This window comes from Eubalaena glacialis, chromosome 9 (assembly GCF_028564815.1).
Source record: "Eubalaena glacialis isolate mEubGla1 chromosome 9, mEubGla1.1.hap2.+ XY, whole genome shotgun sequence".
Taxonomy (NCBI): Eukaryota; Metazoa; Chordata; class Mammalia; order Artiodactyla; family Balaenidae; genus Eubalaena; species Eubalaena glacialis.
Genome location: NC_083724.1, coordinates 8,075,787 through 8,094,085, shown reverse-complemented (window position 1 = coordinate 8,094,085; position 18,299 = coordinate 8,075,787). Strand labels below are relative to the sequence as shown.

The 18,299-nt window shown below is 52.0% G+C and overlaps 1 protein-coding gene across 2 annotated transcripts in view; it reads right to left on the bottom strand.

The window, feature by feature from the left end:
• Nucleotides 1-18,090, bottom strand: part of ZER1 (zyg-11 related cell cycle regulator) — a 30,340-nt gene extending 12,250 nt beyond the window's left edge. The window contains exons 1-8 of one of the 2 annotated variants that reach the window (XM_061199812.1): nt 17,969-18,090; nt 6,501-6,752; nt 5,029-5,179; nt 4,368-4,804; nt 3,879-4,055; nt 2,221-2,335; nt 1,943-2,089; nt 1,437-1,610 (exon numbers count right to left, since the gene is read on the bottom strand). In XM_061199812.1, coding sequence (XP_061055795.1) covers nt 1,437-1,610; nt 1,943-2,089; nt 2,221-2,335; nt 3,879-4,055; nt 4,368-4,804; nt 5,029-5,179; nt 6,501-6,658 — 1,359 coding nt within the window. In that variant the 5' untranslated portion in view covers nt 6,659-6,752; nt 17,969-18,090. The remainder of the gene's footprint in view (nt 1-1,436; nt 1,611-1,942; nt 2,090-2,220; nt 2,336-3,878; nt 4,056-4,367; nt 4,805-5,028; nt 5,180-6,500; nt 6,753-17,968) is intronic. The other variant, XM_061199813.1, reaches the window with a different exon arrangement.
• Nucleotides 18,091-18,299: the final 209 nt, after the last annotated feature.

The window sequence follows — 18,299 nt, the reverse complement described above, 5'->3', positions numbered from 1 at the left end:
TGCAAGAACACGTACCAAATGCTTTTTTTTTTTTTTTTTTTTTAAGGAGATTGGGTTGCTGAGGGCAGTATTCACATTTCTTTTGTAAATTTATTTATTATTTATTTATTTTTTTGGCTGTGTTGGGTCTTTGTTTCTGTGCGAGGGCTTTCTCCAGTTGTGGCGAGTGGGGGCCACTCCTCATCGCGGTGCGCGGGCCTCTCACTATCGCGGCCTCTCTTGTTGCAGAGCACAGGCTCCAGATGCGCAGGCTCAGTAGTTGTGGCTCACGGGCCCAATTGCTCCGCGGCACGTGGGATCTTCCCAGACCAGGGCTCGAACCCGCGTCCCCTGCATTGGCAGGCAGATTCTCAACCACTGCGCCACCAGGGAAGCCCCCCCAAATGCTTTAAAAATACACAAACCCACTGCTCCAGCCATTCTCCTTTTAGACGTGTCTCATGAGGAGCATCAATTACTTGCATTCAGCAAAGCCTTATTTGAAATAGCAAAACATGAAAAGCAACCTGTGTTCAACCGTGGGGCTGACTCAGTAAGTGCAGCCCGTGTATTCGGGGGAGCCCTGTCCTGCTACCCCCTGGGGATGGGGCTTGACCACTGCCTCTGAGCCCCAGCACAGAGTCAGCACCAGGGCAGCCTCTCCTTGGATGAGAACGCTTCGCACTATGCTGACACCAACAATTATGAAGCCAACTGTTCAAACCAGCTGCCCCGGGGGGAGGAGAGCTGGGATTGGAACTTTCACTTTCTAGTTAGTACATTTTCTATTACTTGAATTTGTTTTCTAAGCATTAGGTATCTCACTTTTGTAATCAGAAAAGAAACAATGCTTTTAAAATTTTGTTGTAAAATGTTTTGTTGATATGGGAGATGTTCACATTTACAAGACACTGTTGAAATGAAAATCCAGGTTACACAGCAGTATACACAGAATGGTCCCATTTACTAAATAAATATGCACAGACTAAAAGCCAGAACAATAGATATCCAGTGTTAATCTTGGCTCTCTGTGTGCTGGGATTACGGGTGTTGTTATTTTTTTTCTTTTATACCTGTAATTTTTCTCCAGTAAAAATTTTGATTACTTTTATAATAAAAGCAGTTATTGAAAAAAATACCCACCTCAGCAGAGTGTCACTGGGCAGAAGGGCTAAGGAGTTAGCATGAGCAAAGGCCCAGAGTCAGGAGGACAGGGCCCCTGGGGGAGGGTGGCAGTGGGCGATGGACTGGCCGGGTGGGGCCAGGTCCCAGAGTCTGGCAGTGATGCCGCGGGAAAGGGGGGTTGGGGGCGGGGGGCGGTACAGAGCCAGGAGAGAAAGGGTGAGAGCAAGCATGGCACTGGGAGGGCTCTGCGAGCCTGCTGGCGAGGCTGGGACACACAGAGTGAGCAGGAAGTAGGGTGGCTGGGTCAGAGCAGGCAGCGGGTAGGGGCTCACCGTCACCTCCTGGTAGGATTCCATGCCATTCAGCACCACCTGGATGACCTGCCGGCGCAGCTTGATGCTCTGCTCTGAGCGATACTCGGAATTGGTCAGGTAGAAGAGGGCAGCGCTGCCTGTCACTTGAATGTTCTTGTCATACTTGTGGCACTTGAGGGCCGTGATGACCAGCTGTATGAAGACAGAGTACGGGCCGGGGTTGGCCAGGCCTGTCGAAGTTGCGCGGGGACAGGCCTGGGGCTGTGAGAGGGGGCTCGGACGGTCCTCTGGGGCAGGGCTCAGCCTGATCCTGCTTCCTGAGGGCAGAAGTAGGGGTTGGGGAGCAGAAACTGGGGCAGGCCATGGTGCTGGGACAAGGCCAGTGCTGGGGCAAGTTAGGCACCGCGAGGCGGGGCTGGGGTTTGGGAGGCGGGACGGCCGGTGTCCTGGGGAAGAGGAGGGGTGTAGAGGAGGGAGTGGTGGGAATGGACCGGAGCCCAAGGGCCCCCAGGGTCGGGACTGACCTTCAGGGCCCGCAGAAGCTGGTTGCAGCGTTCAATGCGTGCGATGTCGAAAAGCAGGTTGATGGCCCGTGAGGTGATCTCCGGTCTGTGCTCTGTGTAGGCCTCGATGGCGTTCAGCACCTGTTCCTCATTTTTGTCACCACTCACCTGGAGACGGAGCATGATCAGAACATCCCAGAAGAGGCCAAGCGGTGGGATGCCCGATCTAGGCCCGGGGCAGACCCCTCCTTCCCTTCTCCTGGGGCGCCCTGGTCCTCCCCTCCCCCTCCCCCTCTCACTTTGTAGGCCGGAATATGCGTGAGGCGGCACAGGGAGGTCTCGAAGAGCCCAAGGAACTGCAGTGGCCTCTTCAGAGCCCGGAAAGGCATGATGCTGCTCTTGGAAGGCTCGATGCTGAGGGAAGAGGGTATTGGGGTGAGTGGCCTGGGGCCCGGGGCTGCCCTGGGTCAGCATAAACGGGGGCCTCTCCCTGGGGGGTGGCGAGGCATTTCCTTGGGGCCCTCTGATAGGCCCTCCGGCCTTGTCTCTTTTTTTTTTTTTTTTTTTTTGGCTGTGTTGGGCCTTTGTTGCTGAGCACGGGCTTTCTCCAGTTGTGGCGAGCAGGGGTTACTCTTTGTTGCGGTGCACGGGCTTCTCACTGGGGTGGCTTCTCCTGTTGCGGAGCATGGGCTCCAGGCATGTGGGCTTCAGTAGTTGCGGCATACAGGCTCAGTAGTTGTGACACGCGGGCTCTAGAGCACAGGCCCAGCAGTTGTGGCGCACAGGCTTAGTTGCTCCGCGGCATGTGGGATCTTCCCAGACCAGGGCTCGAACCCGTGTCCCCTGCATTGGCAGGCGGATTCTTATCCACTGCGCCACCAGGGAAGCAGAGAAGTCCCATTTTTTTTTTTTTTTTTAAAGGCAGGGGATAGGGCTTCCCTGGTGGCGCAGTGGTTGAGAATCTGCCTGCTAATGCAGGGGACATGGGTTTGAGCCCTGGTCTGGGAAGATCCCACATGCCGCGGAGCAACTAGGCCCGTGAGCCACAACTACTGAGCCTGCGCGTCTGGAGCCTGTGCTCCGCAACAAGAGAGGCCACGATAGTGAGAGGCCCGCGCACCGCGATGAAGAGTGGCCCCTGCTTGCCGCAACTAGAGAAAGCCCTAGCACAGAAACGAAGACCCAACATAGCAATCAATCAATCAATCAATCAATCGATCAATCAATCAATCAATCTTTAAAAAAAAAAAAGGCAGGGGATGGACATAGACCCCACCTCTTGATGGGAGGGTGGGAGGGTGACAAGGTCACACTGTAGAGAACACGTGGGACAGGAGATACTGTTGCAGCCATCTTTGGAGAATCCTATCTGCCATTCTAGTGAGGATGTGTCACCTTTAGGTTCCCCCAACAGTCATGAAGGGACATGCCCGTCAACCAAACCCCACTCCATTCCAGTCGGGGCGAGGGCTTACGGCCAGTGACAGCTGGATGGGTTTGAATCAGCTCTCTCCTCCAAACACCAAACCTGGGGACCAGCCTGTCTGCCGCAACACCTAATGAGTGGCGGCTATGCTGGCCTTACCTTAATACCACCACACCAGCTCCGGCCAGCCTGAGCGCCATAATCTCCCAGTCACTCCCCGTGCGGCACCTCCAGCCTTTGCACATGCTGCTTCCTCTGCTACAACACCCTTCCTCTGGCAAACTCAGAATGAGCTTTCTGCACAGCCTGGGTGCCATTCCTCCTCCTCCCTCCTTCCTGACCCTCAGGGCAAGCCCAGAGCCCTGTGCAGCCCTAACAATGACCCATCTGTCCCCACGAGCTCACACAGACTCGGGGGGGCCTAATTTGTTTCTTTCTGTCCAGCATCCAGGACAGCACTTGACAGGGGGGCACTTGGTCAATGCCTGTTGAATGATACCCTGCTAGCAAACAGGGCAGGTGGGTCCCCACCTGGTCTGTCCTGCATCCTCGTCCATCTTGGAGATGCTGCAATTCTCCAGGATCATGTGGCCAGAGATGTCCAGGGACATCAGGTTCCCCAGCTTCTGCACAAAGAGGCTCAGCACCTTGCGAGTCAGCTTGAACTTGTAGTAGCTGGAGAGGCGGTCTCGGGAGATGTCCAGGTGTCTGGAGATTGGAGTTGGGGGCACAGGTCAGGAGCTGGACACAGACTGGGGCTGCCTCGTAGACCCCTGCTGTTTCAGTCCATGGCAGGGGAGGGCCCATCCCTGTTACAACCACTCCAGGGCGTTCTGGGAAAAAACGTGCTGGGACCCAGGTGCCCTTAACAGCCCCGATCAGACCAAAACAGTGGGTTTAAGGAAGGGGACTGTCTCTTCTATCCCCACCTTCTGCCTGGCCGGGGGCTCAGGAATCTTCTGGGACTGACAATCCCCACCTCCCCACCCCCACCCGGCGAGCTCTGGGCTCGCAGCTCACCGCAGCTTGTGCAACTGGACAATGACACGGATGTGGTCGTCCGACAGGTCCATGTTGTAGAGCACGAGGGACACCAGGCTGTCTTTCCACTGGGTTAGGAAGGCCGCGTCGCTCGTCTGGATGCCCGAGAGGTCCAAGGCGGCCAGCGAGTTGAGCGGCCGCAGCAGGGACTCCACGGGGACCCCATCGATCATGCGGCCCAGGTTGAGGAAGCGCAGGCGGCTAAAGCCCTCGAAGGTGAAGTCCTTGACCAGCACCTGACAGGTGGGGTTGACGAGGCACTCGTCTTCACAGCCCCCCGGGTTCTCCTCCTCGTAGAAGATGTTCGCGCAGCCGAACAGGCTCAGGGACACCAGGGTGTGGCTGAAGCTCCTCAGCGTCTGCAGGCTCTTGGCGGACAGCTTCTCGCAGTTGGTCAGGTACAGCTCCACCAGGTCCTGGCGGCGGGCACAGCCCCGTTATCACCTCTGCACCCACACCCCAGCCTAGGCCTGGCCCTGGGCCACATGTGGGGCTTGGGGAGGGGTCTGCACAAGGGGGAGAGCCCTGGCGGCGCCTCAGGATTCCTGGGCTGGAGGTGACCGGTCCTGCCCCAACTCCGCCTGACCGTCTCAGGGTGGCCTCCCCTGGCCATCCCCGGTGCCTGGTGACCAGGTCTCACCTGCTTGCGAATGGCTTCCAGGTCCTGGTCCTGCACCAGGTCCTCGCGGAGGTGGATTCGGGTGAGGCGGGTGCTGCGGGGGTCCGAGAAGAGGCTGAAGAAGCTCTCGTGTGGCTCAAAGTTGCAGGCGGCATTGACCAGCTCCACATACCTGGGAGGGAAGGAAGCCTGGCTCAGGGCAGGGACCCTCATCCTCCCTTCAAGGCCCAGCACAAGCCCTCCCCTTCCTCTGAAGCCTTCCCTGATCACCCCAGCAGCAACCTCCATCTCCTCCTCCTCCTCCTCCTCCTCTTCCTCACAGCACCTGGTTGGATCCTGACTACCCTACAGATGAGATTAAGGGTGGCCCCAGGAACCAGGAGTCCAAAGGCAGACCAACTGGTGATAAAGGGGCCTCTATCGATGGCGAATCCCAAGCTCTTACCCGCCAAACTGTAGACGCTTCTATAACAAACATACACGTCCACACTCCCCATCTTCTTTAAGCCAGCTTCTGACTCCTTGATCAGCCCTTCCCAGAACCCTGTCCAACAGGAAGACTGAGCCGAGGGGTTTGGAGTTCCCAGCTGGGTACAGAGCAAGCGCTCAGTAAAACTCTGTTGAGATACCAGCAGATGCAAGGATCCTGGTCTGGTGGAAAAGGCTGTGGAGTCAAACACCATCCTGGCTTGGCTGTTCACTACCTGGGCAACTTCACATGAGTAACTGAAATTCCCCAGACCTCAGTTCCTTCACCTGTAAAATGGACACAACTCTGCTCTGCAGTGTCCAATCTAGTGCCTGACCCACATTAGATGCTCGGAACATTTTTACAAGTTGGGCTCTCAGGTCACACCCAGGTTCTCACTTTTATATGCGACTGTCTGGTCTAACAATTTCCCTCTGGGCATCTGGACCGAACCCCCAGCAGTCAGGCCTGTATATCATCCTTCTAGGAGCCTCTATTAGTGGGGAGTCCCTCGGAGAAGCCACATAGAGATTTTCTGAATGATCTGATCCCTGCTCAGGGGTCCATTATTCCGGCATTGGTGCATAAATATGTATGTATTCAGGTTCACACACAGACACGTGTTCACAGGCACAGGTGCATCGTGTGTGTACGCACACGCGTGTGCACACACACACAAACACACACACAGGACAGCATATAACTCCTTCATTTATATTATATGAGAGGTTTCTACACCCTCTCATAGGTGTAATGCATACCTGCAGTTTCACACTCAAACCTACCCTGTGCTGCAGAAGCCCACGTGTGTGCAAACACATTCCTTCACGTGCGCCCCCCTCCACACACATACCAACATGCACAATTACAACTTTATGGTTATGGAGAGGCCAGTGTTCTCTTGCACCCACGCATACCCACGTGTGTGCACATCCCCATGGGGGGGCACACACAATGCTCCCAATCTCTCCGCACACACTCATGCTGAGGCTCAGGCCCCTGTCCCGGCCCCACGCCTGCTCACTCGTTGACGAGCCGGTCACAGATCTCACTGGGCAGGAAGATGTCTGGATGGAGCCGCAGAGTCTCCTTGTCCAGCAGGTAGCCCAAGGTGCCATCCAGGTTGCGCAGGCAGAAGTCGGTGCAGAGGGCCATCAGGGACTCAGGGGTGTCTGACGCCATGCTGGGAGCAGACAGGTGGGCCACTCCGGGACAGGGGCCCCCAGGGGCAATGGTGACTCCCTGACACTCACAGGATCATTGGCTGAGCCACGGCCTGGGGAACGGGAAAGAAGCTAAGTGAGCCACGCATAAGGGCCAGAACTACCAGCTGCCCTACGTCCACTCTCTAATAGAAAAGCTGAGGCCCCTGGACGGCACATACAAATTAGCAGCTTAGCAGGGTCAGGGCCCAGGACTCCTGATTCCTCCCTTCCCTGCCCTGCTGTGCTACCACCTACGTGTGATTTGACCTGCAAAGAGCAGGGGGCGTTGTCTGAGCATTTCGATGACCTCCCAATGTCTGTGGGCAGATGTGTGTGTTGGGGACCCCAGTGCTTGGGTGGGGATTACAGGGGCTTTTTTTTTTTGGCCGCACCTCACGGCTTGTGGGATCTTAGTTCCCTGACCAGGGATTGAACCCGGGCTACGGCAGCGAAAGCGCCGAGTCCTAACCACTGGACCGCCAGGGAACTCCCTACAGGGTCTTTCGTTAACAGCTAAATTGTGGTGTCCGTTGCTGTGTGTGTGTGTGTGTGTGTGTGTGTGTGTGTGTGTGTGTGTATATATATATATATATATATATATATATATATATATATAAAACCTGTATATAGCTGTCACTGTTTGAACGCTTAGTACGCTTAGTATGTGCCAGGGCTTTAAAGACACGTCATCACTGAATCTCATTGTATATGATTAAGAATGAAGGCTCCTCACAAGAGCAATGAAAATATACTTCCTCATAAAAGTTGTACATAGTGGTATTATCCATAATAGTCAAAATGGAAACAATTCAAATGCCCATCAACTGATAAACGGATAGACACAAAAACATGGTATAGCCATGTAATGGAATCTTATTTAGCAATAACAGGAATGAAGTACTGACACACGCTACAACACCGAACCTTAAAAACATTATGCTAAGTGAAAGAAACCAGTCACAAAAGGCCACATATTTTATGATTCCATTTGTATGAAATGTTTAGCCAGAACAGGCAAACCTACAGAGACAGAAGTAGATTAGTGGTTGCCTGGGGCTAAGAGGTTGTGGGGGGCGGGGATGGTGAGTGACTGCTAATGGCTGTGGGTTTCTTTTTGGGGGGAAGAAAATGTTCTAAAATTGACTGTGGTGATGGTTGCACAACTCTGTGAATATCCCCGAAACCCACTGAATTGTCTACTTTAAATAGATGAACTGTATGGCATAGGAATTACAGCTCAATAAAACTGTTATTAAAAAAGTAAGGTCATGGGACTTTCCTGGTGGTCCAGTGGTTAAGACTCCGTGCTCCCAATGCTGGGGGCCCGGGTTCGATCCCTGGTCAGGGAACTAGATCCCGCATGCTGCAACTAAAGATCCCGCATGAGGCAATGAAGATCCCGTGTGCTGCAAATCAGACCCAGCACAGCCAAATAAATAAATAAATATTAAAAAAAAAAAAGTAAGGTCTCATCAGACAGAGAAACACAAATACTGTATGATATCACTTACATGTGGAATCTAAAAAATAGAACAAACTAGTGAATATAACAAAAAGGAAACAGACTCACAGAAATAGAGAACAAACTAGTGGTTACCAGTGGGGAGAGGGAAGGGGGAGGGGCAAGACAGGGGTAGGGGAGTAAGAGGTACAAACTATCATGTATAAAATAAATAGTCTATAAGGATATATTGTACAACATAGGAAATATAGCCAATATTTTATAGTAACTATAAATGAAGCGTAACCTTTAAAATTGTGAATCAGTATGTTGTACACCTGTAACATATAATATTGTACATGAACTATACCTCAATAAAAAAAAAGTGAAGTCTCCTACTACCTTCATGACCTTGAGATAGGTAAAGATTTCTTAAGTAGGACTCATAAGGGAAAAATGATAAACTGATATGTACTGAAGTGCAGAACCTTCGTTCATACACACACAAAAATTAATTTGACATGGACCACAGACCTGTACGTGAAAGGTAAAATGATAGGTTTCTAGAAGAAAACATAGGAGTATATCTTTATGATTTTAGAGTAGGCAATAATTTCTTAAATAGGTCACAAAAAAACCATAGAGAGAAACTGATAAATTGGACTGCCTCAAAATTTAATATTCTTTTCATCAAAAGGTACCATTAAGAAAGAGAAAAGGGAAGGGACTTCCCTGGTGGCGCAGTGGTTAAGAATCCACCTGCCAGTGCAGGGGACACGGGTTCGAGCCCTGGTCTGGGAAGATCCCACATGCCGTGGAGCAACTAAGCCTGTGTGCCACAACTACTGAGCCTGTGCTCTAGAGCCCGCGAGCCACAACTACTGAGCCCACGTACCACAACTACTGAAGCCCATGCACCTAGAGCCCAGGCTCCGCAACAAGAGAAGCCACCGCAATGAGAAGGCCGCACACTGCAACGAAGAGTAGCCCCCGCTCGCCGCAACTGGGCAACGAAGACCCAACGCAGCCAAAAATAAATAAATAAATAAATTTATAAAAATAGGAAAAAAAAAAGAAAGAGAAAAGGCAAGCCGTTTATTATTGGAAGACGTTTCCAATAATATATCCAACAAAAGGCTTGTATTCAGAATATATAAACAACTTCTACAGATCAGGACATAGCATCCAGTTAAAAAATAGGCAAAGGACTTGAACAGGCATTTCATAAAGGATAAAGAAATGGACAATAAACGTAAAGGAAAGGAAAACCATAATGAGATACCATTTTGCAGCCACCAGAAAGGCTCCATTGGAAACAACAGTAATACAGGCAACACCCAGCTTGTGTTATAGTGAAGCTATGGCACGAGGGGAAGTTACCCACACTGCTGCTGGGAGTGTGAATTGGTGTAAACTGGGAGTGTAACTGGAATACTGTGTGACACTATCTACTAAAGCTGTACAAACACATATGTTCAGTGTTCAGCAGCTCCACTACCAGATATACACCCACCGGCAATGCATATAAACGTTCATGAAAAGACACAGACAAAATGTCCACAGCAGCACTATTCCTAATAGAACAGAACCTAAATGTCCACTGACATGAGAATGAATATTACGGTCCACTCACCAATGGAACACTACACAGCAATGAGAATGTACCACCTCACAACAGCTCGGATGAACCTCACAATGTTTAGTGAAAGAAGCCAGACGCAAAAGAGTGTATACTCATATACTGAATGAATCCATTTATGTTTTACTCCCTTAAGTTAAGAAACAGGAAAATCTGGGACTTCCCAGTGGTCCAGTGGTTAGGACTGCACGCTTCCACTGCAGGGGGCATGGGTTCGATCCCTGGTTAAGGAACTAAGATCCTGTATGCCGGGTGGCACGGCAAAAACAAACAAACAAACAAACAAAAAAAACCCAGGAAAATCTAATCTGTGGTGGCAGAAGTCAGGACTGTGGTTACTTTGGGGGTTTGGTTCGGAGCTAAGAAGCTTCTAGTCCCTTATCTGAGTGCTGGGCGTACAGGCATGTGCACTCTGTGAATATTCAGGGAGCTGTATATTATGACGTGTGCACTTTTAAAAATGTATATTGCGATTCAACAAAAAGTTAAGAAAATGGCCTGGACACCAAAGAGGTCCACGTTTAAAAGGAATTCGGGGTTCAGCTAAGTAACGATCTAACTGACTATGCATCCTCAGCTACAATAAGTGGCTAGCAGAGAATGAAAACTGAACCTTCACATTCAAGTTGAGTGAACAAGATAGAAAACAATCCACCATTTATAGACCTGAGGACAGTCAGGAATTAGTCCCAAACCATTTTCCTATGAGAGTTTACATCAGAAAGGGGAAAAAATAGGAAAAATGAATCTATGGTGTTAGAAGTAAGGGTGGTGATTACCTTTGCAGGGAGGCAGTAATTAGAAAGTGGCAGGGGGGGGCCTCTGGGAGGGCTGGGACAGGTGTGTACACCTGTGGAAATTCATCAAACTGTCTGCTCATGCTTTGTGGTCCTTTCCTTATCTATATTATCCTTCAATAGCTATTGCTTATTTTTCTTTTAAGTGAAGGCTCTAGGTTAGACAGATCTATGTTTCAATCCAGTTCCACAATTCACAGGTGTATTACTTAACCTCTCTGGACCTCGGTTTCCTCACCTGGAAAATGGGGACAACAATCCCCACTTCACAGGACTGTTGGGAAAATGCCTCATCTCAAGCTTGAGATGACTCAGTGCACAACAAATGGTGGTTATGAGCCCAGCTTACAGATGAGGAAACTCAAGCTCAGAGAGAGGGGCTACTCTGTCCAAACTGGCATGTGAACCTCATCTCTTGGAGGGTTATGCAGGAGTTCAGTTTGCCCCTGGCTTCTTGGAGCCTCCTAGTCCATATGTGAGCCTTCCAGGCTGCTCAGGAAACCGAGTGGGCGGCCACAGAACGCTGTGCCCTTTGCAATGACCAGTTCTAAATTCTGGCAGCACCACTCACTGGTGACCGTGCTCTAAGAGCTCTGGAGCCAGGCCAACCCAGCTCCAAGTCTCAGCCCTGCTACTTAAGAGCCGGTGAACTTGGGCAAGCGTCTTCACCTCTGTGCCTCAGTTTCTTCTCTAAAACAGAGAACACTGTGTGCAGATAACACGGAACAATACAGAAAGGGCTTAGCGTGGTGCCTGGCACATAGTAACTGCTCACTAAAAGGCAGCTTTCATCATCATCATCCCTTTCTCCTACCTCACCTGCCCGGGGCCCTAGAGCAAGGTCTGTTCCTGCCCAGCTCCAGGCCCTTGCTTGTCAGGCCTGGGTCTCCTGCCACGAGGCCCACTGTGCCAGCTGTCCCAGTGGTGCCGTGACACCCTCGAGGAAAAGCACAAGAAACAGGCTGCCTGGACCCTGGGCATGGCCTTCCTTTGCCTGCACTCACTTTCAGATCTTGACCCAGAAGGAGCACCACTGGCAGGGAGACGCGCCCTGCTGGAAACTGCCAAGTCCAATCTCTTCAAGCAGTCACTCAGGGCTTCCAGAAGTGGAACCAGCTCTGCGGTCTACTCGCCACCCCCTGACTCCCTACTCCAGCTGAACTGGCCTCCTTCGTTGTACTGGCAATAGGCCAGAGGCACAAGGTCACCTTCGGACCTTTGGTCATCCACTTTCTGTTCTAAATACTGCCCCCAACCCCCCAAACACATTCATGTCCCTCTTCCAGGAAGCATCCCCCAACCCCTCCAGCCCACACTACCTCTGAACTCTCCTCTTGACTCAGCTGATGTCTATGCACCCTCAGGCCTTAGTGTCACTTCCTCCAGGAAGCCTTCCCTGACCCGCCAGGGTGCTCTTGCTGTGTGCCCCCATAGGCCCTACCATAACAACTAACATTTTGGACTGATGCTGTTTTAATTATCCAGCTTCCCTGCCAGACAGCCAGCTGCACGAGGGCAGGAACCGGGCTGCCTCCTCTGACATCATCCCTGTACTTAGCCCAGGGTTACTGTCTATTGAGCACTGTAGGTCCAAGGGTGAGCGAAACCAGACAAGGTCTTTGTCCTCGTGGAGCACACTGGCTCTGGAGCGAGACAGATCTCCACCTAAGAAGCACACAAACCCATGCCACGTAACTGGGCCCAGTGCTCTGAAAGAGAGGGTGGGACCTGGGACTCTGGGTGCCCGTGCCAGGGGACCTGCCCTGGACTGGGGAGTCAGGGCAGGCATCCTTGGAAGTGACATTTCAGCAGCGACCCAAAAGATGAGTCATAGTTCACTCCGGTGGCGGGGAGAGAAGAGAAAGGTGTTCCAGGAAGAAGGATAAGATGCTCACAGGCTGAAAGGGCAGAGGGTGTGGGACACTGGCACCATGGGCCCAATACCACGACTATTGGCTGAACAAGGGGCTGCACACCCCATGTGGGCCTGACACGTTGTAGGGTTGCAGCACATGCAGGGAACCTGGGAGGCAAGGCACACTCTCAGATTCCCCCTGCCCACCATGCCCAGGACAGTGCTGGGCACCCAGTGGCCACAGTGGAACCCTCACCACTCTGGATGAGAGAGCCGCCAGGGGCTTTGCCCTTTCTGCAGGATGAGCCCACCCAGGTAGCCACTCTGCCCTAACCCTGCTCCCCAGGTGGAAGAAACACCACCTTGTCAGCCGCCAAGATCACCAAAAGCCTCCAAAAGAGAACCCGGGCAGATGGCACAGATCTGCTAACCACCTTTTTGCAGTGCTGACTCCGCTGCAGGGGGCTGGCGTGAGCTGGAGGAGGAAGGAGCCATCTGTCTTGGCACCAAGGCTGGAGGCCTGGGGGCCGGAGCACCCTGCCACTTGGGCCCCTGCCAGCTGCAGCCTGGCACCGGCCAGAGGTGGCCATCTCTACCTACCCCATGCCCAGCCCCTAGGGTTTCTCATTCTCGTGGCAGGCACCAGCAATCTGGGATTCTGGCAACGGGAGATAGAGGGAACTCTGATTATGACAGGAGAGCACACAGTAAGAAGAACCCTGTGTCCTTCTCCATCCTGTCTCTTGCCTGGATCCACCATGAGCTATGACATCCTGGGGGCTGGGGAGCAGTGGAGGGTGAATAGCAGCAGCCACCTCCAAGTTGGCTGCTTCCAGTCTGAGCTCCTTAAGGGGTTTATTTCATATAGTCTCTAACTTAACCAACAGACGACATTCCCTAGGATCCTGTGCTTGTGGCTAATTCATCATTTATGTAACAATCTGTCTAATGACCCCTCCCCCAGCCCACAAGCTCCAGGAGGACAAGAACACTTTCTGCTTCCACACTCCTGGATCCTCAGGGCCCGGCCTGTGCCTGGCATGTAACAGAATAAAGGTTTGTTCTTGCCTGAGTTATCACACTAAAAAACCGTGAGGTAGAGATTGTTACCCCGTTTTCTGACGAAGACACTGAGGCTTGTCTAAAATCACACAACTAGGAACTTCCCTGGTGGTGCAGTGGTTAAGAATCCGCCTGCCAATGCAGGGGACATGGGTTCGAGCCCTGGTCTGGGAAGATCCCACATGCTGCGGAGCAACTAAGCCCATGCACCACAACTGCTGAGCCTGTGCTCTAGAGCCCACGAGCCACAACTACTGAGCCCGCGTGCCACAACTACTGAGCCCGCGTGCCTAGAGCCCGTGCTCCACAACAAGAGAAGCCAACGCAATGAGAAGCCTACACACCGCAACGAAAAGTAGCCCTTACTCGCCGCAACTAGAGAAAGCCCACGCTCAGCAGCGAAGACCCAACACAGCCAAAAATAAATAAATAAATAAAATCACACAACTAACAAGAGTGGGACACAATCCAAACCTAAACCAAACCCATGCTTCTCACCAAACCATCCAGTCTTCTGTCCATCCAATGTAGGGGGAAGAGAATGTGAGGTCCAGAGGAGGGAGAATGGGACCCCACCAGTGTCCTGACCCCCAGCCTCTCTGTTGGCTGGGGGAGCCAGAAGCTCTGAGCCTTGGAGCAGCACCCACTCTGTGAAATATTAACCCAGGAGCTGGGGGGAAAACCCAAACAAATATCCTATTTACAGAGGCTGGAAGCTTTCCAGGAGGGAGCGGATCACAGGCCAGATATTGGGGGTGGGAGGCTGATGTGAAGGGAGCCAGGGCAAGTGCCAGGGGCCCCCTGGGGGCAGGGGTGCAGTTGAGGATCTGAGGGCATCCCAGGGGGTCACTGACCTGCATAGACTAATCTGCAGGGTGGGTTACCTTAGGAAGGTATGAGGGGGGAATGCGCATCGCCCCTCACTGGTGCCACTTGGAGGCAGAGGGCCTTGGGGATACCTGGGTTCCAGGCCGGCAGTCAAACAGTGATCACAGCCATACTGAGCACTGTATTCCAAGGACTCTGCTAAGTACTCCACATGCATTAACTCACTTAATTCTCCCAACAACTACACGAGGCAGGAATTATAATCGACAACTTACAGATGAGGCAGCTGAGACTCAGTGGTGACGTAACTGGCCACAGACTATGTATATGTACAAGGGTCTATATGTACATATCAGTATGTATACATGTATTCATTAGTTTGAGACCCAGAATTTTGAGCTTTCCATGCATGTTTTCATTGAAGCCACAAATAACCTATAAGGACATACTCTTTTGTTTTCCAGATGAAGAAACTATGGTTCAAAGATGTGCAATGATGTGCCCAAGTCCCCCAGTTAGTGCTTGGCTCTCTCCACCATTATGCTATGGGCAGGAACTGTTTCTCCAAGCCTCAGGTCTCCCTTCTGCGGCATGAGCCTTTGCCTGCTTACAACCTGGAGGGTCCTGGGCGCTGAGCATAGATGATCGGGCATCACCGGTAACTATTCTACAGGCATATATCATTTTTTGACCACAGGGCTAGAAGCTTCCTGAGGACAAGACCTAGTGTGACCCATGGGGTCTCCATGACACAGTGAGTGCATGACTGGTTGGTTGCAGGTGAAGGAGCCTCAGCTCCATGAGGTCCCCAGGCAATATTTACCAGCCTCAATATTCATCAGGGTCCTTATCTGTCAATGGGTTGCAAACCTACCACATGGGGTTGCTGAGCAGATGCCATGAAATAACGGCAAGGAGGTGGTAACCAATAATTATGGAGTGATTTCCTAAGAAGAATGCTTGGAGAGATATTTCTGAAGCTGGAAAATCAGCTTCAGTGATTGAACCAGATATAGGATGTTGGTCTCAAAGTAAATCATCCAACAGGGGTCTCTGAACTCGCATTTTGGGGGTCAAGAACAGCTGAGGTACTGAAGCCCTCTGCCCAAAAATAAGTTGCAGAATCCTGGTGGTGCTAATGGTAATAAGAACTGTTTTTAACCTTTGTAGAGAGCTTTAGAATGCACCGAACTCTTTCATCCTCCCAGTAGCCTTCAGTTAGTGTAGAGATAGGAAAACTGAGGCGCAGACAGGGGATAGGACTTGCCCAAGTTCACACAGTGAACCAGAGCAGAGCTGGGCTTGAACCCAGCTCCCCAGATGACTAGTCCGCGCTTCTACCCCCAACAACCGGTTCCAGCACCCTGGCTCTCAGCGTTGGTGTGCTCTGACTTTTCATTTTCAAATCCTCTGGCCCAGCTGCCCTGCTCAGCTTATGACCCAGGCCTGATGACATAGTCCAGGCTTGGGGGTTGAGGAGAGAGAGCAACCATTGTTCCACTCCCTATAAGGCAGGCTGCAAAATCTCAGCCTCTGCTGGGCACATCTAGGATCAACAGTCTCGAGCAAATCCACCACACACAACCCAACCACACAAACAGAGCCAACATATACTGCCCTTCCCAACCCGTCTCCATGTCATATTTATTTCAACACCATCATTTAGCCTATATTATATGGCAGAATAGGGATTTGCTTGCTCTTTAAAAAAAAAAAAAAAGCCCCCATAACCTTCCACTGGTGTGAAAAAAGACAGGACCAAGCCACCATGACAGTGATGTGCAACCACTGTTCCCACTGAGGGGTGACAGCAAGTTTCCACTTTGTCTCCCCCACTGTTCTCCAAAATTCTACTAGTTCAGGGAGGCAGCCAACAGCTGGTGACATCATCAGCTGGTGCTAAAAAGAAAGGCTTTGAGGTAGACACATGCAAATATTTCCTCACCATTGTCATTGCCATCGGCATACCTGCAATGTCCTGAGGATTTAATATGTGCTAAATAATGCACTAAGCGCTTCAGTGCATGACCTCTCATTTAGCCCAACAATCCTATTTTTACAGATGAGGACGTTGAGGTGGGAAAAGGTGAGTTGAAAGTGAAACTGACTGCTGGCTACTATAGCTCTGTGGGTGGTACTTGACTTGGCTGCTTGACTTGCCCAAGTTCTCACAACCAAAAAGCAAGTGGCATGACCAGATTTAACTACAGTGTTCTATGGCTGTCCTTTTAAAATTTATTCCATCAGTGGCCATTATAAAGGTGGAGAAAGGGTACTTACAATGCCAGGCCAGAGCACAATGTCCATTTGTCATCTAGAACAAATCTGTATTTTCGCTGACCACCAGACACTTCAAATTAATACAGTTCTGAAAGGGTGCCCTATTAGACACGCTGTGACCCTGCATCACATGAACAGCCCCTGATATCCTCCCCACCAATATCTGGCCCCTACTCTTCTCTGACTTCCTTGTCAACCACTCTTCCTCTCCTTCACTCTGCTCCAGCCCTACTGTCCTGCTGTTTTTTAAAATCATCAGATATACTACCTCAGGACCTTTGCTCTTGCTGCATGGCTTGCTCCCTCCCTCCCTTCAGGGCTTTGCTCAGATATCACCTTATTAGAACCCTTCTCTGACCACCCTCTATAAAAAGGGCAACCCCACTTTCTGGCACTTACCGTGGCCCTTCCTGCTCTATTTTTCTCCACCCTACACATATTTTTCTCCACCTTACATATACTTCTGATTTGCTGAATGAACTAGTGAACTGAAACAGAGAGACCCCCCTCACCACCGGCAACCACCTCCTGCCCTAAGTATACTCTCCTGTGACCCTTTTCAAAGCTGTCCTCAATGCTCATTCTAACCAGTTTGAACCCTGAAGAGAAACATTCTGTGGGAAAGATCATAGGGGGTGATTTTTCCATGGGGGCATCAGGCATTCCCCCTCTGATTTAAAAATCAAATGTGCTGACAGGCACAAAGACTGGAAGTCTTGGACTCCTTGGGCCAAAAAGCAGCCAAGTCAAGTTCCACCCACAGAGCTATAGCAGCCAGCAGTCAGTTTCACTTTCAACTCACCTATCAGGCTCCCTTGGCCCTTAGGTTTGCTACCATCCCATCCCTTTGCCACCCTGTTGGATTTCCCCGCGCCTTGTCATCCCTGAGCTTTCAAGCACTGCTTTGGGGAAACTTAAGCTCATCCAACAGGTAGGAGGGGCAGAGGCTGCCTCTTTCAGCCCTGCATCTATCCCCCATTTTGTAGGGGCATGTGACAGGGCGTCATTTTCTTTCTGGAGGAAGGGTGCTCACTTTTAAAGGCATGTTTCTCAGACCTGGCAGCAGGGGTAGAGAAGGGAGTCCTCCCACCACTGGCCGAGATGGACCTTTGCAAATGGTTGCAGCGGCGATGGTGAGGCACCGGAGGCAAGAAGGGAAGGGGAGGACGCAGAGATATCCCTTGGCCCCGGGAGCGGACGGGATGCTTCCTCGGCGAGGAGGAGCGGAGGATGCGGCCCGGGAGATGCTGGGGAGGCATGGGATCTCGTCAGGCTAGGGCCGGGGTCTGCGGAAGACGGGGGTCGGAGGGGCGGAGCTTGGGATCCCAGGGACCGGAGCCCGAGGCGGGATGGGGGTCGCGCCGGGGGGACTCCGTGGCCATTACCTTGCCCTTAGGGCGGCGGGCGGGGCTGAGGGACGCCGGGTGCTGGCTCCGGGGCCCGGCCCCTCCCCCGATCCGGCTCCTACGGCTCGCAGCCTGCAGCCACCGCCGCCTCCGCTGTCAACAAACCCGGGGCGCGTCACTTCCGGGGCCGCCCCTTAGCAACAGCTAACGGGTTCCCCCGATGGGTCCCGCGGCGAACGCGGGCGGCGGCGGCCGAAGGTTCCGGGGCCCCGCGGCGGCTCCCCTCCCGGACACCGGCTGGGTCTGCGGGTGGAGGAGGGAGCGGTTGGTCCCCACCCCAGTCCTCAGCGCGCTTCTCACGGGCTCTCGC